The 25,190-nt window shown below is 42.9% G+C and overlaps 3 protein-coding genes across 3 annotated transcripts in view; 1 reads left to right on the top strand and 2 right to left on the bottom strand.

The window, feature by feature from the left end:
• The window catches only part of LOC311002886 (myosin phosphatase Rho interacting protein), a 49,507-nt gene extending 45,175 nt beyond the window's left edge, over positions 1-4,332 (top strand). The window contains exons 21-26 of the mRNA XM_083994455.1: positions 627-786; positions 870-977; positions 1,079-1,165; positions 1,264-1,426; positions 1,536-1,621; positions 2,943-4,332. Of these exons, the coding sequence (XP_083850581.1) occupies positions 627-786; positions 870-977; positions 1,079-1,165; positions 1,264-1,426; positions 1,536-1,621; positions 2,943-3,014 (676 nt within the window). The 3' untranslated portion in view covers positions 3,015-4,332. The remainder of the gene's footprint in view (positions 1-626; positions 787-869; positions 978-1,078; positions 1,166-1,263; positions 1,427-1,535; positions 1,622-2,942) is intronic.
• Positions 4,333-5,316: 984 nt separating this feature from the next.
• Positions 5,317-9,155, bottom strand: LOC311002524 (uncharacterized protein; the record flags this gene model as incomplete). Its single annotated transcript, XM_083993915.1, has 6 exons — positions 5,317-6,069; positions 6,162-6,255; positions 6,954-7,324; positions 7,448-7,595; positions 7,676-8,241; positions 8,460-9,155. 6 exons carry the CDS (start codon positions 9,153-9,155, stop codon positions 5,317-5,319), a joined length of 2,628 nt encoding a protein of 875 aa, XP_083850041.1.
• A 3,376-nt stretch (positions 9,156-12,531) lies between these two features.
• Positions 12,532-14,913, bottom strand: prr35 (proline rich 35; the record flags this gene model as incomplete). Its single annotated transcript, XM_083993644.1, has 2 exons — positions 12,532-13,354; positions 13,502-14,913. 2 exons carry the CDS (start codon positions 14,911-14,913, stop codon positions 12,532-12,534), a joined length of 2,235 nt encoding a protein of 744 aa, XP_083849770.1.
• Positions 14,914-25,190: the final 10,277 nt, after the last annotated feature.

The raw sequence follows: 25,190 nt of genomic DNA, 5'->3' as shown, positions 1-25,190 counted from the left end.
ACTATGTAAATATATCACTTTATCCACATTTCAAACATTTTTAGGCGAGAAAGTAGCCGTTTAGATCAGCAGTGTGTCGTTAATTTGTCTAAGAAAACCATTACCATAGAATTTGTGCTTTTACTTTGAAATAGGAAGCTAACCTACCCTCGATGTAGCTAGCTTGAACCAAAATAAACCGTCTTTGCTTGAACCCTCCGTTTTGACCGATCTCGTCCCGTTACCGGCATTTGACCGCTCAAGATGCCTTACCGGAGAGTTTTGTCAGCTCTGAGACGAAGGTCGGCCCGCCGGTTTCCGTTTAGAGTTGCTGAAGAGTTTCTCTGATGACTTTAGGTGGAGGCAGGCTAACACTACCTATACACTTCCAGCGTTTGAGCTAAGCTAATTACGGGCGATACGGGCTCTCCCTTGTTACTGCACGCACAGTCGAAAGGATGGTGTCTATCTGCTGGTCATGGACTCGGGAGTGAGGCAAGACACAAAAAGAAAAAGTTGGCGTATCCCTTTAAAAAATGTAAACAACTGAAGGAGTTTACTGATGAAAAGATGCACTCTCTCAAACACAACTTATTTAATCATCAGAAGAGATCTCCAGTTAATTGTATGATGATGTGACTGTTTAGAGAGGAGCTGCAGTCCATCCAGAGGGAACTGGAGGTGCTGTCAGAGCAGTACTCTCAGAAGTGTCTGGAGAACGCTCACCTGGCCCAGGCGCTGGAGGCCGAGAGGCAGGCCCTCAGGCAGTGTCAGAGAGAAAACCAGGAGCTAAACGCTCACAACCAGGTCTGAATGCGCATACATGCATATATACATACAAATACATTCCTGTCTGCAGAAATACAGCACGTCTTTATTCTGTCCTGCAGGAATTAAACAACAGATTGAGTGCGGAGATCATTCGGATGCGATCCTGTTTCAGCGGTGAAACGGCATTGTCACCACTTACCCAGGGCAAAGATGTGTATGAACTGGAGGTACACACACACACACACACACACACACACATGCACACATACACGCACATACTGTATATAATTTCTCTCTAAACTTATGAGTCTCTGTCTCCCTCTTGTAGGTATTGCTAAGAATTAAAGAGTCAGAGATTCAGTACCTTAAACAGGAAATCCACTCTTTAAAAGATGAGCTGCAGTCTGCTTTAAGGGTAAGCAAAACAAATGGGAATTTATTGGAGGTATGAGGTTGTACTACTTGACGTGATAAATGAGAACAAAAACTGAGGCTGATTTTCATTTTTACCAGGATAAGAAATATGCCACAGACAAATATAAGGACATATACACAGAGCTGAGCATCGTGAAAGCCAAGGCTGACTGTGACATCACCAAACTGAAGGAGAAGCTGCTCATCGCCACAGAGGCTTTAGGCGAGAGGACAGTCGATGGATCAGTAACGTCTGGATACGGTTCGTAGAAGCTCATTTCACTATTCCTACTATTATGGGATTTGATAAAATAATTATGACATGTACTTAATTTAAAATAGTAATGCAATTTTCCTTTTTGTGTTTCCAGATATCATGAAATCAAAAAGTAATCCAGATTTCATCAAAAAAGAAAGATTAACAGCCTCTAAGCAACTAAGAGGCTTAAGGTCAAAGGTGAGTGTGAGTCCTTTTTTTCTTTCTTAAATCAACAACATTTAATGTCAGATCTACACACACACACATACCGACACACACACTCTAAAGCTACAGTTTGCTGTGTGAAGTGGTGTTTCAGGGTCGTGTTGTGCAGACTTTATCAGTGTTTGCTGTTGCAACCCGGAGTTGGCTGGTCAGGACATTGTCACTGAAAGTCTCTTGTCCCATAAGTTTTGTCATGTGTCTGTTTTGTCCATCAGTCTGTCACTGAACAGGTCTGGGATAGCTGACACTCCCATTGTGGGGTGATTTCCCCCCAACCCCTGCCCCAAGATGTGCTGTAGGTATAGCATGATGTAGAGCAAAGCATGCCCTGACCTCCCTTGCATGATCTCCCCTATCCCACCCTTCCTTTTTTTTGCCCCAATCTGCACCTCCCCTCAGATAGAAACACAGCTGTGAGCATTAACAGATCACATTCCTCTCCCATGCAGTACCCAATATATCAGCTCAGCATTTTGGGAAATATACACATTATTGCAGAGTTAGATGATGAATTCAATACCTATCTCACGTCCATTCATAAATACAGTATGACGCTACAGTCTGCATTCAGTTAGTTTAGTTTAGCATAAAGATTGGAAAGGAAGGAAACAGCTGGAAGTTACTGCAGCATGTAACCCAGCATATCTGGATTGTTTAATCCACAGGTCTGTTCCTGTTTCCAGTCTAAACTTGTCACTGTAGCTTCATATTTAGCATGCAAATGACTCTTAGCAAGACGGCAAACGAGGGAATTTCCCAAACTGTCAAACAGTTGCACCCTCACACCCTGATTAAATGGTGTCGGCTTAGTTATATTTAATATTTAACAAAGTTACCAATAATCTGACAGGCAGAAGTAGCCGTATTCTGTGAATGTGAGCGTTTGTCAGTGGACTAATGAACTATTTCATATCTTATCGGGGGGATTTGAGCTGTCCTTTTGTATTCAACACTTCTCATATGTTCTAACGTTGTTTTGCTCCGTTAATGTAAAAACACTTTCTGTAATGGCGTGTTTTTTGTGTCTGTGAGTCTTTGAGTCATCAGTGTTTGACTTACCTGGGTGTTGTGTGCACTGCTGGGTTCCTTTATGTGGCATGACTGCAATTAAGCATAACCACTTTGTCCTGTGTGTCTTTGTATTTTGACCTGAATTTAAAGTGTGTCCTCTAGAGCAGAGAAACCTCTGGTATGGACACTTACTGTTTTGGTGGCGTCTGTGTGTGTTTGTTTTCTCAGCCCACATGTGCTCTTCTCATGTTAAGAATAATTTACTTTTCTTTGATTTTAACAGAGCCTGAAAGAGGGACTTACTGTGCAGGAGCGCATGAAGCTTTTTGAGGCAAAAGATTCCAAAAAGATTTGAATATCAAGAATCTGAAGTTTCTTTTCTCTTCCTTGGCCGTGGTTTTTGGTCTGGTTGCTACAGTCGTGCCTGCGTCAGCTAAAGGCTCTCATAGGAAATGGAAAAAAAATTCTATAAATTTTAACATGGACCTGCTGCTTCCATGCCTCTGATAAGTTGTCATATATTTGTTGATTTTTTTTTTTTAATAGTAGAAAGTTTTACTGAATCAATCCTGTGTTAGATTTCTTTAAAAACACATAGATGTATAATCTGTCCAAGTTGGAGATGTGTCAAATAAGCTGTGAGAGGGATACATGACAGCATTTTTATTGATCCTCCAAAATGCCAAAACAGACAGCAATACACAGTATGAATAATATATATTTCCCAATATGAATTAAGTATCTGCTGTATTTTATTATTGTTACAGTTTCTATATCTAATAATTTTTAATGTTGCACCAGTTCTGTTGTACATAACTACTGGATATATGTAAGAGTATGGTTTGCTGTTGATCGTTGGGGCATCTGCTGTACTATAACTATGGTTTGATTGATAGTAGAAAACAATGTGATGCTTAACTTGCTTGTGTATGAGAGTTTTATAAAAATGGAGTGTCTGTGTGTGAAGGGGGAAAAGGGGGGTGGGGATTGCACTTATCACTTGACTACTTGAGGAAGCTTTTTTTTTGTCTCAAATTGGTGTAGTGACTTCGAGTCAATTATTGCAGTGCAACCAAACATCCTGACTTATGTCAAACTTAGTGAACAGCCGTGACTTATTAGTGATACTGGATTCTTTCTTCTTCTTTTTTTAAAGTTTCTTAAAACCTGAACTTGTGTTTGCTCAGTTTTGACTTTGGTGTGAGAATATCATCTCATAAAAACTGAAACTATTTAGGACTTTGCATGACTGTACAGTATATTAGTAATTTGATTTGCAGAATGATCACGTTGCCTCATTTTCCTACTTTCTGCTTTAGTGTGGAACTCTTAACACTAATAAGCTTTGCTTTGCAAGTCCTACTGTTTAGGTGTTGACATTGATATGTTTTACTGTAAGCGGCAGTCTTGAAGCACTTGGCCCAATCCCTGACCTCTCACTTAAATCTAGTCGTGCCTCAACTGAGTGAAGAATATAAACATCCATGAAACCTGTGCAGCTATGGATACACACTGTATAGTATTCAAACTACGCCTTGTATATATATGCCACACGGAAGACTTCTGTGTTTTGTTTTAAACTTGTACCTTGCTTACTAGCTCTATATGAAATATATATATATGAATATTTTTTATTTTCAATTGAATGTATAACGTCAAATAAATGAAGTGTTTGGAAATGTTGCAGTTGGGTTTTTCACAGTCAAACTGTGGAGAAGAAACAATGGAAATATTGCAATAATCCAGTAAGGGACATTTACTTAATTTTGGTACTTAAGTACAAAGTTCAATGCAAGTCTTTAACAACACATCTCTCAATTATGTTGCACAGATCTGAACACGTGTATACATTTTATTAGTACAAGCACACACTACAATTAACAAGCGCACTTCATTATTTAAAAAAAACAACTACACATTTAACTTTACAGGCCATGAAGATGCACCTACAAAAAGTACTTTTTTCTTATTTTATTTTTTTTATTTTACAGCAGTAGTATTAGCCGAAACACAACAACACACCCAGTTTCTTTTTTAAAAAAAAAGAAAAGTCTCCCATTCTGGACCGACGGACAGACACAATGCACACATAGGGGAGAGTGGGGAAAGATGAGCCACTGTTAATATTCAGGATCATGACATCAAGACAATTATTGTTTTATTGCTAACTAATATATCCTCAAATAGATGTGCATCCCTACAAACAAACAGAATGAGTGTAAACATAACTTTTGATAATATGCATCTTCAAAAAAAAGTGGTCTTGTGGCACAGCTTACGCCGTGTATGGGGTAAGTTGAGCCCCCCCATGCTAGGTTTACTACCTCATGTTGTAACTCATAGATACCACAACTGATGTATAAAACAAATGTATAATTGTCTCTTTTGGTCTAAATACAATTCTTATGAAATTTATGATCAACTGAATTCACTTTCTAGAGTGAAAAATTTTGGGTTTTTTTGGACATAAGTGTCAAACCACTTTGCTGATGTGGTTCTTACCTTCACAGACTCCATGAAATGATGCCTTCCTATTTGGTCACAATTTTTCTCATTGTTTCCTAGAAACAAGGGGTGGCTCAATTTGCCCCTATGCTCAACTTCCCACAGTCTCCCCTATCGAGTCATGAAACTGATGTGTTAGGTTGGCATTTATTCTAGCCAATCAGCCGAGCCAGCTCATCCTCTCTTCCTCCTTCCTCCTCCTCCTCTACTTCGTTGTTTTTCAAAGCATCTCTCAGTCTGACCCAGAAGGCGTTCCTCTCTTCCGGTTTCTCAGGCCACTGCAGGTAGGTCTTCTTGCGGACGATCTTGCGAAGGCGTGTGTAGGGGGACAGGCAGTGTTGAGGTATGTCCTCCAGAAACACCAGCAGAAGGACATCCCTGCCGTCGCACAGAAACCTCAGACTGGCCAGCTGAAACTCCACCGAGCACCACTCACTGCGCAGGAAATGACGTGTCACCACGCAGATAGTGTGGCGGGAACTATAGATGGCTGCCTCTATGTTTTCCAGAACGGCAGTGCCGGGGCAGAAGTTTCTATGGTGGAGACACAGTTTTAGCCTGGGTGCACCAGCAGCAGCTGGCCTCTCCAGATTGGGCACCAGTTGTCCCATCACCCAGGCCTCATCCTCAGAGCTGTATGAAATGAAGGCGTCGTACTGAAATTTTGGGCCTGCTGCCCCTCGACGTCCGCGTAGTTTTGTCTTGAGGATCAGCAGCAGGAACCGTATGGCAGGGCCCTGCATGTGCCACACCAGACACAAACAGACAAACACCACATCCAGCACCGAGCAGGTGATGAAGATGGTTAAGGAAACCTCTTCATAGGAGCAAGCCTTGACATCGAACTGCCAAAGGTAGGGAGATCTCAGGTCGTTGTCACACTGCATGTTGTACAGGAATCTTACCTGGAGGGAAGTTAACGAGAAAAAAAAAAGAAGAAAACTGAATCATTTGAACTGTCAAAGGAAGTTTCAGTAACATTTTTACATTTTTGTACCTGCGTATGAGTGTTGTGAATGGCCCAGCTTTTGAACCAGGCATTATCACAGGTACAGGTGAGTGGATTATCTGTAATATCCAACCTCTGCAACCTGGAGACACACATACATACAAGGTTGGCAGTTTGATTCAGTTAGAAGCCATGCAAGTATGTCTCTACAAGCGCAACAAATAACACAGCATGTCTAGTGTGATGTGAGGAAGAGAATATGAAATTCAAAATGTAGTGGTATTCTTGACTACCCGCTATCACCTTAGGTAGATAGAGATTTAGTACGGTACAGTATTATCAATGCACAATGAAATATGATGCCGTTCTTTAAGTCTGTTTAGTTGGTAGACATCTAGATAGTGCTTATCTGCATTTTATACAGTTGATTCTGAATCTGAGATCCGAAAGCCACTGAGCATGTCAAAACAGCACAGGGAAATGGGGTCAATTTCACACCCTTTTATCTATAGGGAAGGGAATTCAGTCAAACATAGGTGTTATTTAAAAAAAAAAAGCAGGGTAGTTCTTCACCTAAGTATTAGAGGAAATACTACTGTTGTAGCCGACTTCTGAAGCTTCTTTAAAAAGTTGTGTCTACATTCTGTAGAATTATGTCGAGGACCATTTCCCTGTTTTAAATCAACCGCTCCCTACACTGTGACTATACTAGTGTGAAGATTGACATCTTCTAAAAATAATAAAGTAGCTGTTGAAAAGGGGGGAACTCACCACATAGTGATGCAGCAATATACTATGTTTTACCAATGAAAATACAGCTCAAATCAAGCCATCATCTACCTTGGGAGATGATTCAGCATCATTTTGTCCACAGTGTGGAGGTGGTTTGACTGGACGTAAAGAACTTCCAGTGCATTATCTGGAGGCAGCAGTTGAGCAGGAAGGGCCTCGAGGTCGGCTCTGACCAGGGTCAGCTTTGTCATCTTTTTGAGAGGGGAGAGCACCACGCTCAAGTTGGTCGTTTTCGTTATCACTCCAGCTATGTACAGTTCCTTCAAGTTCACCAGAGGTACCAAGGCATCCGGATGGATGTTGAGCTTGATGCTGTGGCCCATTAGAAGTGCGTTAAGTTGAAGTTGACCTTGGAAGAAATATTTCCCAATTTCCCCAATGCCGTCACCACCAGGCCCCTGGTAGTTCATCTCCAGATACTCCAAAATGGACATGGAAGATAAACAGAAACAGAAAAGCAGATGTATTCACACAGTGCATTCCTCTTTCTCAGTGATGAAGAAGAGCATATAACTGCCTCATAGAAATGAATTCTGCTTTACCTTCAGAGAAGTAAGGTTGGCGAAAGGAACTTCATTAGACCTAAAATGGAGGCGGTTGTTGTACAGAACTAAGTTCTTCAAATTTACAAGTCCAGACAAAATAGATTGTGTCAATCTCTTGATGCGGTTTCCACTTAAGTCCAAGTACCTATGGGATTAAAGGTTGTGTTACTGTAATTAAACGGACAGAGAGGAACAATGAATACACAACCAGAGAAGCATGAATACCTGAGGCTTATCAACCCTTCAAAGGAACCTTGTTCGATGAAGTCAATAATGTTCAAACTGAGGTTGAGCTTTTTTAACCTCCGCAGCTTACTGAAAGGCTTCCTCGTGATGTATTTCAGCAGGTTGAACTGCAGGTAGAGCTGCTCAAGTTTGGTTAGAGAGCTGAATGCCATTGGCTCCAACTCAAGGACTTGATTCTTCATGAGAGAGAGACGAGTCAGCTTCTTCAGAGGGACAAACCAGCGAGGGTCAACGTCACGTAGGTTGCTCGAGTCAACACTCAGAAAGGTGAGATGGGTAAGGTTTTTGAAAGCATCCTGCTCAATGATGACCTTATTATTGTGATTCAGCTGCAGCATTTGCAGTCTATGAAAACCTCCAAATGTTGACCGAGATATCTGCCTCAACCCACAGTTAATGAAATAAAGATATCTGGTATTAGCATTACCAAGCGACAAATTGGCAACATTGCCAAAGTTTGCATCTTTAATAGTAACCCCAGCTGGAAGGGCGCAGTCCAGGAGGCTTGAGTTATGTTGGGGTAGCCTGGATCCTTTCAGGTCAACCTGTAATTTAAATTGACATATTTTTTAAAAGAACTGGGAAAACAAAGATATATTACACAAACAATGAAATTCTGCTTTACAAGGAGTATACATACATCTACTCTCGTAAGCTGGTCCATGCCTTTTAGTACTTCACAGATAGTCAGAGGGGATTTGTCCAAAAACAGAGAAAATGTCACCATAGAGAGATTCCTATTTGTCTTTAGAGAGAGTCCCACCAGTGCTTCTACTTTAACACTCTGGAGAAGTAGATTCTTCAGCCCGGGGTTGGAGGCAAAAACATCTGCCTGCAGCTCCAGCTTTGAGTTATTGGACAGACTGATGTACTCAAGGGCAGGGAAACAGCTCACATTTACCGTCTGGATGTTGTTTGCAAAAAGATCCAGATGCTTAAGGGTCGTGGAGCCTCCGGTGTCGGTACAGTTGAAAGACGTGAGTATGTTGAAAGACACATCGAGTAGTTGAATTGCTAGAAGGTGAAGGCTGAAGACACCTGGTGAAATTGTAGCAAGCATGTTATAGGACAGAAGAAGAGTTTGAAGCCTGGTGAGACCTGCAAAAGCATTGGAGTGGATGCTGGAGATGTTATTCTTGGTAAGGTTGAGACTTTCCAGGATACCCAGACCGCTGAACTCTCCTCCCTTTAGAGAGACGAGCTGGTTCTGGCTCAGGTTCAGGTTTTTCAATCCAAGTACTCGACTGAATGATCCAGGTGGGATCAATGAGATCTTGTTCTTGGACAGGTTTATTTCTGTTGTGTTAGCAGGGATCATGCTAATGACTTCAGTGAGGTTGTCAATGTCTTTGTTGTAGCACCACATGGTTTCAGGGTAGTTCTGAGTGCAGCCACGAAAGCCAAACCCCCAGCAGGGCAAGGTGTTGAGCAGAAGCAGGAACAGGACGGTTTGCACCATCTTTACTCAACACCACCTTTTTCACTCAGTGCACAGAGGCCAGACCAAGGAAGTCTAAAAGCAATTTCAGATAGAAATTCAATGAGCAAGTCACTTAAACCTGCAACAAATGATTTGGTAACACTTTACAATAAGGGTCCCTTAATTAAAGCAGAAGTGAGTGATATATTTGTGTTAATATAAGTCTTAAATAGTTATATCTTCCGACAGCAATCACTTACATAGAGTGTTTGGACCGAAACACGGTAAACAGTATATTTAATATCACACTGATAGTGAACAACAATAATGATATTACTGTAAGGGAAGAAAAGCTTAAAGTTACTTTAAAGCTTAATTTCTCTAATAGCAAGAGTGAAATAAGTGTCACTTTAACATTGTTATTTGATACGTTGCTATTATAAAAAAAAATATTGGCAGTGCTAGCTTGATTATTAAAGCATTTCCTCACTATATTGCGAATACCTTACAACATCCCAGCAAACATGCCTGTGCTGGCAGTGGGAAATTTCTAAAAAAAAATTCCATTTCAAACTCAATTTGATTGGACTATGTACAATTTAACACAATACTACACCCACTTCTTCAGGAATAAACACAATTTACACAGACAGTTGTAACATGGTCATGTGAGGAGAAAGATTTACCATGAATTGTCACTCTAACAACAGGAGAGATCTCCCCTTCTCTAAATGCATAGGGGAAAATTCAAACCATCATATATCATAATATCAGATATAATATTCAAATTAATGTGACAACTTTTTTTGAATTACTGATTTACCCTCTCACATGCCCTCTCACATGCCCACATGCTGTTTAATTGCTCATGCTGACTTTGAAACATCTTACATTCAATCCAAATATAAATGATCTTAAATTGTGTTTAGATTTAATTCAATTTAGTATTTTTGACAGCAACACTTTAGCACTGTAAATAAAGATAAAATATTAAAACTTACCCTTTTTATTGCCTATGCTGCTTGAGCTTACTAAATTACACTTCCTTTTTTAAAGACAGCAGTTCTCTGAGAGCAGTAGTTCCCTAAATTAATCACTCAGGAAGGATGTTGACTTACTGTATAGGCTTTAAGGCCGTTGTATAGGGGAGAAAGGTGATGATAATTCTAGGGGCCCAGCGCCCATATAGGGCCCATAAAAACCCCCCAGTATAGTCTAATCTTTGTATGACTGATTTATTCTGCATAAGACCCTGACTAATACTCACAGTAATGCTGCATTAGCATCAAAACAAAGTAGGCTAAATAAAAAATGATAATACACATACTCACAGTAGCCTAAGAAAAAAAATGGAAAAATGGAAATGTCAGGGGGTAGGGGCCCACTTCAGTATTCTTTCAGGGGGCCCAGAATTCCTAGCAATGGCCCTGGCTACTACTATGCTCCACTTCTTCCTGAATTTAAACAAGCTCCTTTATTTCCTGTCTTATTGGACAAGCTGATTAGTGTGTCTGACTGTGTCTGACCATAGTAGTCACAACAATGGTCAGACACCTGGATTAATCAGTCTGTCCAATAATGTTAGACAGGAAATAAAGGAGCTTGTTTAAGTTCAGGAAGTAGTGGAGCTGTGCATAAGATCTATTAACCCTAGTATGTTTTGTATATTGTACTAGAGATAATGTCTTTGTGTCAGACAACTGAGAAAATATAGCTGGGGGCTACAGAGCCCCTAAAGTCCTGCAAGTAAATATGTTTGTATCTTCAGTGCACAATGTTAAAATAAATAAATAAATCAGCATGTGGACTTTAGGTACCCAGTAAATGACAAAGCCCTATTCATTTATAAAAACTCACATGGCTTTACATCTTTTGTCCACATGAGGGAGCCATCAGCAGGTCGTTGTTTCACTGACACTACAGACCTAAAAAAGGTCAGGAGCACTGTGCTAATTTGCAAACATTAAGATTAAGATATGGTTTGTGATTTCTAAGATGGTCACACACAACTTCAACTTCTAATCTTGTTCTTAAAAGTATCAGATGATCTGCATTTATGATGGCAGTTCATTTTTACAGTTCCATTAATAAACCAATGTTTGCTGTGGTGGACAAATCCAATGGTTCTACCTGATGCTTTTCTTATATATCATTTCTTCTTATATTTGCATTCAATGTGTATATGACGTATGCATACACCATGTAGTATAAAAATAACCTTGTTTATTTATGGAACATAGTAAAATCTTTTTGCTATAACTATATTTATATATTCAGCAAATGTCAAATTTAAATTGTGAAAAATAAAATTTAAAACATCAGATGGGCGTGTTGACCGCTTTAGACTGGACGTCCACTGGTGGCTCCTCTGGTCGTGGCAGCTGACCTTTGTTGCTCTGCCTTGAGAGTGAGGGTAGTGGAGGGGCCAGAGGACACAGAGCAGCCCAGCGCTGGGTGCTCATCCTGGGGGCAGACAGGTACAGTAGTCCTCCTTTAAATCAACGTGGTGTTTGGCTCCAGGGGCCCTGACCTTTGCGGGGGGCTCCTGGATTCAGGAGCAGAGGCACAGGTAACCTAACTGAGGGTGATTTAGCTTAAGGAGCGACTTCACCTTTAGCACCGCCACCCAACTACGTCAGGACAGATAGAGAAAAGTGAGGTGTCGCTGCCACTACAGATCTGTGCATCCCTTATTTAGATGCTGAATGACTGTGATGACAGCATTTAGCCTCACATTGTGTCTTTAAGGGACTGAACAGCATTTGGACTTTATGTTAAAAAACAAAAACAATTACTGTGCAGTCAAGCACCGTTTTTTCTAAATCAAAATCTATTATTTTATTACCTCCCATGTCTCTTTCTCTTTCTCGTTTCATTTTCCCATTTTAATTCTCCAAATTTCATAAAGAATGCACCACTGTTTTTCACAAGTTTATTCAAAGAAATACAGAGTGTATAATACATTTCATTTTCATCTAGTAAAATGATGCAGCCCAACATGACATCATCCATATAAAACCATTTTGCCCTTTAAACATTTTACTTACATTTAATGTAATTACAATATTTACAATTGAGCCATTCAAAGGATTGTCTCTTAGCATGATTTTTTTAACGGACTTTATTGTTTAAATTATCCTGATGGAAAATATTAAGTGCTGATGTTACATTTTTTAATTATTTGAAGAGAATTGTAACAATCAATATTCTTAGTGCATTAGAAATCCTTCACTTATTATCATTCATTTTTCTCATAAGGTGCAAAATGTGTGAGGTTTTCGTGACGGTAAACTGAGAATAAGCGTGACAGACCTCTTCCAGCCAGTGAAACTTGAAGCCATGCCAGCGACAACAAAGACAACTGCACGTGAGGACAGTGTAGAATCAGTTATATTACAGTCAGAGGACCGGAGCTTCAGTTGTCAGTAGCCGTCAAAGGGCTTGGAGGACACTGAGCATCTAGTCGCTGTATGGACGGGGGTCTTTTCGAGGTTTTGGCGGAGGCAGGGATGTCGGTGAACACCACCGATCGGCCGTCGGGGCAGAGCAGGACGCTGGAGTCCGCCTCACACTTGGTGGTTCTGCTGGGCCACAGGGCCTCGGCCGGGCTGGGCCTGATGCCGACGCCGCCGGGTGACAGAACCTCTGTGTTTACCACCGACGCCTGACTCATCTTGATCAACATGTCCAACGACTGCTTACGACTCTCCAGCGAAGCCTTCATCGCCTTCCTCTCGCTCTCGTCCTCCTCTTCCTCCTTTTTTTCCTCCAGCTCATCATCCTCCTCCTCCGTCTCCGTGCTATTGTCCTTAACGCTGCCGTCCTCTCTCATGCCCTGGTCACCGGCCAGATCCGTCGGGCCCCTCTTGACGGACAGGTCCAGAGGCCCGTCGCTCTGCCGAGTCGTCCGCTCCAGGGCCAGGTGGATGTGGGAGAGCTCGCTGCGGATTTTGCTGAGGTGTTCCCAGAGGTGGCGCTGGGCAGGGAGGTCCTCCTTCTCCAGGTGGGAGATCTTGCGCTCGGCTTCTTGGTACTCCTGCAAGGCCTTGGAGAGGTCACTCAGGAGAGCAGCCACCGACTCCGAGGCTCCCTCCCCCATTGTCCGAGCAGCAGTCGAGTCTTGGCTGTTGGGCCCCCCACATGTTGATAGAGAGGAGGTTTCACTGTTGGGACTGGTAAGAGAGTCGTTGTTGTACCACAGTTCAGTGGGCCGGCTCTGAAGCTGAGCATCCTGTAAACTGTGAACAGGAGTAAATTAGAAACTTTATCAATGGAATCCTCTTTTTGAGAGACAATGAGGGCGGTGTTACCTCTACTATTACTCTTTGTACAAGTCACAATAATTGTTTTAAGATAAGAAAAATAAAATTTAAGACAATCTTTACCTGTTCTGGAGGAGAAGCTTGTCTGCTGCCATGTTAAGAGTCGATGCGGTCTGAATGTTCTTCAGGAGGTCCCAGGTGAAGCCCATGGCTGGCTTCTTCTCCACTGGTGCTTCCTGGTTCCCTAGTGGAGCCCCCGTCCTCTTCAGCCCCCAGCTTGCTTTGCCTTCCTTGGCTGTGGCCTGCTGCACTTTATCCCCCACCCTGTAGCCCCGGTCGGGGGAGTCTCTCTGAGGTGACACCCAGCCAACAGGGGACACAGCTGTGGTCCCCGGTCGCAAAGCCGGCACCTTCCACAGGTTGACTTTGGGCTGGAAGCCAGACAGGGAATTCGCCTCTAGACTGTTTGTAGATGTCTTGAGCGTTTTGCTGGCATCGCCCTGACTGGACGCCGCCGCTCCGAACGCGTGCTCACACAGGAAGGGGTAGTAGAGACGAGGGGGGATGAGAGCTCTGTCCGTGTGCACTCCGGAGGCCGGGTGCATCAGCTGAGCGGCCGACGCCAGGAAGGGGAGCTGGGCGAGCTGGGCGTGAGTCTGTGCGGTGGCAGCAGTGGGAAGAGCTGAGTTCATGTAGGAGAAGAGGCTGGGGCTGATGGGATAGCCCACCCCTAGCACTGACAGATTTAGTCCGGTGGGATCCTGGTAGTCCACCAGGTTTGGCGGAGGAGGGTAACAGGGAATGGAGCTACTCACTCTGGGCTGAGCTCCCTCTGACTTGGCCTTAGTGTGGTTGGATGTTAACAGCCGCCACTGCTCCGACAGCAGCCCAGGAGCTGTTAGACACGCCTTGGAGAGCTTATAGTGTTTCAGCTGGGCCTCTACTTCTACCGAGCGCGCTCGTAAAAGCTGGTCTTCTAGGGAGAGCATGTCGGCCATCAGGAGATCCGACTCTGGCTGTTTGGTATTCTTGGCCACATACTCAGTAGCGTCTCCTCTGCTGCCGCTGTTACTGGAGTTCTCCTTCGTCATCCCCACGATCTCAGCTCCCTCTCCCCGTCCTCCCTCCTCTTCATCCTCTGGTCCCTGGCTTTCCCTGTCCTCTCCTTCGTCCTCCGTGTTCCTCCGCTGCCTCTGCCTCTCCCTCTCCTCAGACCGTGTCAGCCCTTCCAGCTCATCCTTTCCAGAGGCGTGGAGGCCGTGCGCCTGCTGAAAGGGTCGGAGCTGGTCTGGGTGCAGGATGTTGCCCTTTTTGTAGGGCCAGTCTGACTCTATGAGCAGAGAGAGGGAGTTCTTACACAGGCTGTACTTCATGTGGTTGTACAGGTGAGACTTCTCCATGCAGGTGAAGGGACACTGGAAACATTTGTAGTTGTAGGGTTTGCCCCATGGTCGGGGAATGTAGTGGGGCTTCTTCGGCTTTCGCTCCTTGTGTTTGCTGGCAGACGTCACTTTGCAGGCATCGTCCTTGGACATGGTTGAGTCTTGGTTTCTCTAACGGCTTTGTGATCGTATTCAAATTTTGATAATTCAAAATAGATTTTTAGATTTTCTATCTTTTGTGCCAGGGTACATTTCATTCGATGAAGGTTTTTCCTCAGTGTTGAAGGTGAATAGAGACGAAAAAGAGCATCTTCTTGATCAACCTGCGAAAAGAATAAAACATTCTTTCATGAATAAAACCGCAAAATATCAACGGATCAAAATCAGACAATGGTTTATCCTTCACCTACATATTATTTGCTTATTTGTTCTTTGTGACTCTGTGGAAAAGAGACAGCTTGCACAAAAAAGCTCTTAACATCCCAGATAAAGTTGTGTGTGCACTGAAGGGTGGTAGATATCATTATGCACATATGTGTATTATGAGAGCATTTTTTTTCTGCCTTAGCTGAGGGTTGCCACTAACCTAACTGCAGGGAGGCCCACGCTGCTCAGTTCTCACTCTACCTGCCACTACTCATTAGTTCCAGTGCAGAACAAGGCGCTAGCCAGGCCCAGGGCTGGGGGGCAAATGGGGGCCGTTACAGGGGACTGTGCACCTGTGCAGGGGGCCCTCACAACAAACACTCTCAGGCCTGCTCCAGTTCAGGGGTCGGACCCTCGGAGGCCGGCTACAGGCAGTGCGCAGCCGGGCTCAGGGTTGCATGGAGGCGGGAGTGGAAGGAAGAGGAGTTGGAGGTCTGAGGCCCATTTCTTAATGAGAGCCTGGCATCATGCCCAAGGGGCGTGATTAGTGCCAGGACTGGGATCTGGGTCAGGACATGGTGCATAAGTTCAACTGCTCTCCTGTCTGGTCTTACTCTCTGCAGTTAGAGCTCAGACTTTGTTATTAAGCGTTAATAACACTGGTTGTGAGCGATGGCATTGTAATCTTGGGACTGCCAAGTGATAATTGAAACATATTGTATACAAAAAGAATTGTGTTATTGAGATGGATTTTTTTTAGAACTTGTGTCTCATAAGAAAAATCTCTATAATGGACATTTTAATTGATTTATTCTTATTATTCGGTCTTTCTTTCATTTTTGAAACAAGTGGCAAACACCTCCACTTTAGCATTTTAATGTGAGCTTTTTCAGTTCCATTTACTCATAACACTTTCTGTCCTAAAAAAATTTCCCCTCTAGTTTAATTAATATCACTCTCTTCTATTCCTTCTAAATGAATTTAAATACCCCCCAATGTTTTTTTTCATCAGTTAAATCACAGAAACTTTGTGATCTTTTTATTCTTCAAGCCAAGCCGGTGGGAGAGCCCCGCGGTGAATGAAGATGTGAGAAAGAGTGTGCTCCTCAATTTAAAACACTCTGCTTTCAGGCTTTTATTTTGTCTTTTTCCCCAGGTCATTCAAAGATGAAAGTCTGTGTGATGCTCAGGGTCCAAACTGAGGCAAAAATAAACTTCAGCAACTGATCTTTTTCCATCTTACACTGACTGCTCATGACAAAAAAGAAAGGAAAGAAAAAAAAACCCCAACAGAGATAAAGGCCAGTGAAGCAAACACAGGTGATGGATGGCCTGTTATGCTGAGAGACAGTGGACAACCTCATCAATAAAACTCACAGCATAAAGGCTGACGATGAAAGACACTGTGAGCTTAACACAGCATGGCAGGCTGTTGCCAACTGCTCTCCAACTGGACCCCCAGACTTGGCCCGTTGGTGGCCGACCATTTCATTGGCTCACTTGTCCGCCCCGGGGCTCTGACCTGGGTTTTGAGCTCATAATGGAGCCTAACAGCTGCAGCTATGAGCCAATCAATAAAAATCATTTTTACAGTAGATTTTTCCCTCTCCTGGCCACTGCTATCCGCTCCACTCTGCACTGACTGTGCACTTTGGCCCCCCCGCTGCCCCGTATCCAAACCCTGCGGTCTTGTTTTAAGCTTTTAGGGCTGATGATCAAACAAGCTTCACCGCTTGAACATCTATTGTTGCAATTAAGGAGGTTTACCACAGTAAAAGCTTTGACAAATCACATGCAACAGCAACCACACCACCGTCGGCCTATGGGACAGACTATTGGTACAGTTAAGTAAAGGCACACGAGGTGTTTAGGCCTAAATAAAATAAAACAAAACATACATACATGGAATTAAATGTAATACTTTACCTAAGATCAGAATGATTTGATAGTTGTATCCTTCTGAAAAAAGATCCTGCAAAAGAAAAAGGTTTTATGAATTACAATTGTAAAGTCAGTCATCACACTTAATTGCTTGATGCCTTTTCATCTTTCATTATCAGTATTTATTCTTCTTTTCATTTATAAAAATTTTTTCAATCAATTTTATTGCTAAGCCTATATAATTAGAAAAGTTATTTACTGGCATTAAAATTTTGCTGCAAAACACCAGATGCTGCTGCTTCTGATATTATCACAAGATAGATCCTTATTTAAGTTAATGTAAATGTGATAGGCATAAAACTATACATCTTAAAGAACAAAAGTTTTTTTTTTTTTTAAATTTGACCATTCATTGACAATTTTTAAATCAAAACGGTGATAAATAAATGAATAAATTAATCTGCAATCAATAACATTTACTTTATGACAATTTTAAATCCTTACATTGTAACTTTATGCGTTTTATGCTTCAGAATCTACCGAATGAAATCCTGATATTTCCAAAGTGCAAGTGAAAGCACCACGCAGGGCCCTCTTAAGTTCTCTAAAGAAAAAATATATAACTTAATCTAAACAAACTAACCTGCTTACGTGCCGTGATACAGACATAAAAGTGGAGGGGAAATGTATTCATCCGTACCTAGAGAGCGTCCGGTGAGGCTGGCTGTCACTCCTCTGCAGCGGCACTGAGAGGGCAGCGTGTCCCGCTCAAATGGGAGCGCAGGAGCGAGTGTGGAGATATATATTGACTGGGAGCATTGCCCGGAGGCGCTACAATACAGCAGCTCCCCCCTCCGCTCCCTCTCTCACCCCCCCCACCCCCCCTCCTCTCTCTGGATTGTCAAATGTGGTCTCTACCTTGCAGCCAGGATGCAATATAACAACTTACACAATACTGGCAAAGGGTTTTGGTTGGTGATTGTTTGTCGTTATAACGAGGGGCAAGGATGACACTTCATCACGAGGCAGCTCCGTCTATGTTTTATTCAAATAAATAGATAATGTAAAATTAGATGATTTTTTTTTTTTGTTACACACTCTGTTTATCAGCAGCATCCAGGTGGTGAACTGACTGGAGATCAGCTTATTTCCACAGCAGAAACAGTCTAGGTTGTATTGTAATGGCTGTTCAAGTTCAGTTTCAGAATGACAGAGGAAAAAAAACTCCTGAAAGATAATTTGTTATCAATAAACTAATGTTTATTATTTATTTTAAACCAACTCTCATTTGTAACGATACGTCTTTCACTATATGTTTCATAATAAAGTGTGTCCAAGCAAATTTCCATCAGTACGATAAATAGTGTTGTGACGGTTTGTATAAATTAAATTCAACCTTTATTCCCATACCGTCCAGCCTACCACTGACATAATTCATATGTTTAGTGAAGGGGACATTCAATTATATTATGTATTCTTGTATGTTAAATATATCATGAAATTCTACAAATGGAAATTTGCTTGGACACACTTTGTATAAAAAAGAAAATAATAGATCATTTTGACTGTCAGCTATCTTGGGATTAGCAGAGCACTATATTATATATTGTATACAATATATATATATAATTAGAAAATATTTATAGAGCATACTATTTTTAGGATTGGAATATGGATTTACACAAGTGAGAATCATGCAAATAAATTACAACAATACACACTACGGCTGATCCAGTGGTATTTTAATTTTATTTTCAATTCAATTTATTTTGCTACCGGAGTTGCGTCTGTGGTGCTAGGTATCAACTGTCCAGTTGGTATAATTTGTGATCTTGATTACTCAATCTTGAGATTATTTGTGATTCAAAATTAATTAATTAGAATATTTCTCTGTTTCCAGTTTGCTGATTTAGCCTCATGCAGCGCTCACTGTGTCTTTCTTCCTGTTGGTGCTGACCGGTGATGAGCTGTGTGTTTGTTTCAGCTGCTGCAGGTGGAAGTGTGTTTTCAGGTTGGGTGTTCTCTGCTTCACTTCACCTGTTTACCCCCTCCTCCCCGCCTTCCCCAACAACACACAGGGGCAGTCAGTCCTGTGCTGAAGGGAGCGGTGGGGGAGGGAGGGAGGGGGTTGGCCAGGCAGTGATTAGTGCAGTGGCACAGGGCACTGGATGAGTTACTGACATGAGCTACAAGATCACATCCACAGGCGATGACTGACATATGTCTCTCCTGACAGTTCAGGCTCACTTCTCCTTAACTCTTCCTCTGCCTTTGTCCTCTTTCACTCCACCGGCCCTCCTTTGTCTCCCACTCCTTCCTCGTCTCCTTCTCTTCCTCTTTCTTCTCCTAAATCTGTCCTCATCCTCTCCATCTCCTCTCCTCCTCTTCCTCCTCCTCTCTTCCCTCCATCCCTGGCTCTCTCTCTTAGCCTGTGGCGGGGCTTTGGGTCAACTCCAGGTTCTTCATTTCTCTCCTCTGGCCGGGTGGGAAGTGCGCATGCGAGCTCCTTTGAGAAATGTCAGTGTCCATGTGCCGGGAAAGTCGGGGGCCCTTCACAAGCCATCAGGCCCCCTGTCACACCGAGGCGGCCGAATGGAGACTGACAGGCCACTCTATAGAGCCTAACCATCTGTACCAAATGTGACAGCAGGGGAAAGAGGATGTCTGGTAAATCAGGAGAAACGACAGGAGCGAACTATGACATGGAGGAGCAAGTAGAGAAGGAGGAGAGGCAAGACAGAAAGATCCTCTGCTCCTGAAAGCACATGGGGGATGATGTCAGTTTTTTTCTTTCCCTGAGAATAAAAAAACTGTTTCTCCGAGACTACAGAGACGCTGGGGAGACGGTGTCAGTTTCTCTGTTGAGTGTAAGTGTGTTAAGTGAGGACACTGCTGCCACTTCTGTTCTGGGTTGGGGAGAGATTGTATTGTATTAGAGATGTCATTCAAAGTCTAACATTAGTGCTTTCCATCAGATATCAGTTATGCCACAATGGATCAATAAAATGTCAAATACAATGTGTCCTGAACCACGGGAGTTTTCAAAATGACTGAGCAGTGTGTTTTAGTTTTACATATGACTATACAGAAGCACCAAAATAAGCAAATATATTAAATGTGACAGTGTTTAAAGGTGTAACTATGGCAATATTTGAGGTTTCCCTCTGAATTATTAATTAATTGTGAAACCTAAAAAGGAAATTTCATTACTTAATGGCAAATATAGCCATGAAATAACTGCTGCATTGTTAATGTATTGCTTGCCACAGTCACACACGAGGGCAGGTTTGAGTGTGTAGTGTGTTCTCAGTGGAAATGTGACAGAGCTAAGTGAACTCTGAAAAGTCAGCAAACAATACAATGCACCAAGGAGACGGAGGAGTTGCTCCGAGCTAATTGTGGATGACGGTGAAACATCTCCAGAAACATGACAGGTTGGTTTTCAATATTTATTAAACTTTCACAGAGATACGTTTTGCTTTTTGCACACAGGCTATAAAAATAAATGTTATAGGGAAGAGGATAGAGAATACACTGAGGTTTTCTTGATAAAAGCGTGCGTAGTTCATAGGTTTTATTCCAGGCTGGCCACAGTGTGATGTGATGTGAGGTAATGTATAATTCATCTCAAAAGCTGCCGTCACTGTTAATGTTCTGAGTCTAAAAAAATAAATAAATAAATATTTCACTCACAATATCATCATCTAAATTTGTACCAGTGGAGCAAACAATCGACTTGCGCACGGATCTGATGCACTCTGCTGTCTTTTATTTCTGAGAATCACACTTCCACTTACAAATTAATGTTTTATATTGATTCTTGAGTCTGACAGATTTTTTTTTCAGTCTACTGTTAGTTTCTTTTACCTCAGAGGTTTTAGTCTTTTGCTGTCCTAAGCCCGAAACATGAATATTGTGTTTCCAATCTAGTTATTCTGTATTTGTAGAGCTGAAAAGACTGGGTTACTAGTTACTGTCCTGGAATCTCCCAGATTGAATTAATCACTTAATTGCCTTAATCAATTATTTAATGTAAGTTTGATTATTAGATTAGAAATGAATCATTTCTTTTATGTTTTCTTTTGTTTGTGTTTTAAACCAGGCTAGGCTAGCTGCAGCTTGTTGCTAATACCAGATAAGTAGACATACCACCACTCTCCCCAAAACTCTATGTCCTCTGTTAATGTGGAGCCGTAGCGTTAACCTTCACAGTGGAAAAGTGGCTGTTTGAAGGAGCTGAGTCTTGCAGTGTGTGTGAGCGCAGAAACTCTCCTGGCGAGTTGATGGAGTTGAGGGTCCTTATGGAGCGGCATCTGTGGAGGCTGACAGGAGCACTCTATTACCACTCAGAGAAAGGAACCTGAGGGCTGCAACAACACCGCTACCAGGGAGATCCAGCTGTGCACATTCCTGCAAAGAGACACACACACACACAAAGCCACACAGCCAAACCTATGCAAATTAAGAGAAATCTTCAACACCCACCATTCCACAAAATGGACTGCATATGCACGGATGGGAAGATGGACGACTAAATAGCGACCTCTATGCCAGGCTGAGTCTGTTTCCAGCGCCTGAGTTTGAGGCCTGAGGTGGAATAGCTAACAGCTCCTCTCTTAGCCGGCGCTGCTGGGCACATTAACTAAACTCATATCGCTCTCAGCCACTATCAATTATTCACCACCGCCCTCCCCTCTCTCCCCCTCGATTTCAAAGGAGAACGACTCCAACAGCCATCCCCATCTCCACCAACACACAGACACAAAACAACCTCATGCCTTTGGTGACTTCCTTTGGTTTTCTTAAGCACCCAGTGTGTTTTGTGACTTCAAATCATCCTTATCTTTTACTCTTTAACATGCTAATAACCCTCTTACATCATTGTTGCAATAAGATACTTTAGAAATATACTGAAAGTGCTCCATGTATTATTAAGTTTCAGTACATTTTTCACAATGTTGGACCATATATGGAAAAAAAAAAAAAAAAAAAAAAAAGTCTGTTTTACTTTTCTTTCCAGACACTCCAACAGTCCTGGAGCAAGGGGAGCTCCAATACTTTGCTCCAGGACCCCAGTACAGTTGCTGCACTAAGTGAAAAGTAGTTTTCTTGCTTCTGTTTGGTCCTATAGCTGGTTTGACCAGTCATATACATGCCTCACAAATTACTCACAAGTTACTTCATGTTGAATTTTAAAATTCACAATGTCAATTAGCATTTAAATAGAAAATACATTAGTATTCGAATCCCATCGGGCGGCCCTTTACTACATGTCATTCCCCCTCTCTCTGCCTCCCAATTTCCTGTCTCTCCCAACTGTACTATCCATTAAAGGCCCCAAAAAATGTACTTAAAATATAATAATAATAATAATAATAATAATAATAATACAAAAAATAATAATACAGTAATACCACATGTGCAGCAGTTGCACTCGTGTGCAGTTCAGCAGTTACTAAACTGTAGGTCCAAAGGATGGGGCTCTTCTGCAGCAAGACAAAATTATGAAAACGCTAAAAAAATTGTACACTTCAATTTAAATTTGATTATTCTGTGGTGACAACATTTTTGCAGATGGCCCTTTCCATAGCAGCACATCACTCCCTGCTGCTTCGCCAAATAGGAATGCACTTATTTGAATCTACTGCAGTGAAAAATGCAATACAGTATTACTATAGTCTATAGATAACTACCTCACACAACCCCATGTCAATTATCCCAAACAATCATGGGACAAGGCTAAGTCAGGTCCCTTAGCCATGTGGCTAAGGGACCTGACTACTGCATGTCGCACGTATAACCCATATTCATTCCCTTGGCTCTATAGATATTGGTAGGCAGATGCTCTCACCTTTGGACTGAACTATCGCTCAGCAGGTTTGTAAAGAAATAGTCTATTGGTATTTTGGAAATTGGCAATTCTTTCTTCATAATTGCCTTTAAAGTTGCATCCAAAAGTCGAGTGTCCTGTTTGGAAGGTGAATTGCCCACATAGTATGTCAGCGAACAGTGCTGGGAGCACACAGTGAGACATTTTCAGCTTCACACTTAAATGAACACACACAATTATACAGATGCGGGCTAGACAAACACTGGCTTTTCTCCAAGGTGAAAATGCAGCCTTCAAATTGAGCTGGGTTGATATCTGAAAAGGGCAGATGTCAACGTTCAGTCATGACTGGACGTATGACTCGCTGGGGTTTTCTCTGCAGATATCTATGCCCTTCTCTGAGTCTTAACATCAAATGTGGATGCAACTTTGCGGCAGAATCAGTAGGTGAGAAGGGCTTGTTGCTGCTAACTCTGTCGGAGGCATTCATTTGGAATGACATGCAGCTGATGCCTGACGTTCACTGCTTATCATTCATATATCCGAGTGTGACGCGAGGTGGAGTTCACACCAAAGCCTGTGTTGTGGGTTCGCTGTTGGGAAGCAGCTGGTGCCTGGGTCGCCCTGCTTTTTCCGCACATCGTGTCAGTCTCTGCCCCCCCCCTCCCTCCGTTTTCACCAGCTGCCTCCAGACACACCCGCAGGAGGCGGGGTCTCTCTCGCCGGGGCACCTGTGGGTGTCACCTGATGGGGAGAAAAGCAAGTTGAAATGAAAGGAAGCAGCCGATTCTGTCAGAGCGCATCAGGACTGCTGTCCATCACGGCACTGACCTTCAGGGTGTGTGCGTGCATGTGCGTGTGCATGTGTAAGTCTATCAACAACTGACCCAGTGTATGTGTGTGTATAACTATGCATATTAAGTCACTGACCCACAGGGAGTGCATGTGAGTGTGTGCATATGTTTGTTCATCAATGCAGGGTGTGTGAGACCATGTGTGTACATTAGCGCCTTGATCCCAGTGAGTGAGTGTGTCTGTAAACACATAGACCTTGAGGGTGTGTGTATGAGTGTGTGTCTGTGAATCTGTCTATCTCAGTGCAGTGATCTGTATAAGATAGCTGCAGTAGCTGGTAGGTCATTGACGACCCTCCACACCTAAAGCCAGAGCTCCTGACCTCGCGCGCTCTCCTATCTTCAAGTTCTGACCAATTCCCAAAGAGCAAAGTATCCGTTACCCATCGAATGTGTCCAGATCCGAACGCTAATGCACAGCAAATGTCCATATGTGTTGGGAGCACAGTACCAGCATGTCCTTTTGCCGGGACCAGGGCTTTTATTCCCTCAGCAACAGGGCTCAGAGCAGTACCACACTCTGGGGAGCAGGGACTAGAGGATGGTGTCAGTCATCGCTTTCCCAGCTGCAGCCAGAGCCCCCCTCCTCCTCATGTACACCCCAAAGCCAGAGGCCCCCTCACCTCCCCCTCTTCGCCATCTCTGGGTTTGACTCAGAATGGGTGTGGGGGGGTAGGCAACAGCAGGGAGAGAGAGAGGGAGAGAGAGGGAGGCTGCACTGAGCTGCTAACTCCTGGAGGACGGCTGTTCGGCTCTGGCTGCCCAAGCGGGAGGAATTGAGGGAGACAGGGACCAAAGCCCGTCAGCTCCATCCCTTAGGGTTCCTCGGCCTCCCAACTACAAGTCCATGTTTTAGCAAACCATATGTTCACCCTCTTCCCCACCCCACCCCGCCCTCCCCCCACCCCACCCAGTTAGCAAATAAACAAGTCAGGAAGCCATAGCTAGAGGGAAGTCTTGTTTCCCTCTCACTGGCTGTCGTTCTCGCGTATTCTCACTGCCGCTTGCAGACTCTCTCCTCTCACATCCCATGATTTGGAGTTGTGATACACAGTAGATGGATGATGGAGAACGCGTGATATCTTCCTCTGGTTTTGTCAAGTGTCTCTATTTCCTTACATTTTTGGGTGTTTGATAAATCATTTTGGACAAATAACTGACTTACAGAGATCAGTTAGAAAAAAAGAGCATCAGAGTCATTACGGGGAGCATACGTCAGTCCGACTGCCCAAAAGTCCGACGGCTCATTTCTCCGACTACCCATTCTACAGTGTTAAGGTTAGGTTTAGGGTAAGGTTAAGGGTTAGGGCTACTTAAGTCGGAGAAGTGGGAGGTCGGACTAATGGACGCAAAAATAAAGAAATGTATGGTCGGAGAAAGGGGTAGTCGGACAGACGTCATGCGCCCAGTCATTACAGGTATTATCTGGTGTCAGGAGCTATGCTAATTGTGAAACTAACACAGGGATGATGCTAACAATCTGTTTGGCAGGTAGGCTG

Source organism: Trachurus trachurus (genome assembly GCF_905171665.1).
Source record: "Trachurus trachurus genome assembly, chromosome: 19".
Taxonomy (NCBI): Eukaryota; Metazoa; Chordata; class Actinopteri; order Carangiformes; family Carangidae; genus Trachurus; species Trachurus trachurus.
The sequence above is the reverse complement of the archived record's forward strand: the minus strand, read 5'-3'. Positions and strand labels throughout refer to the sequence as shown.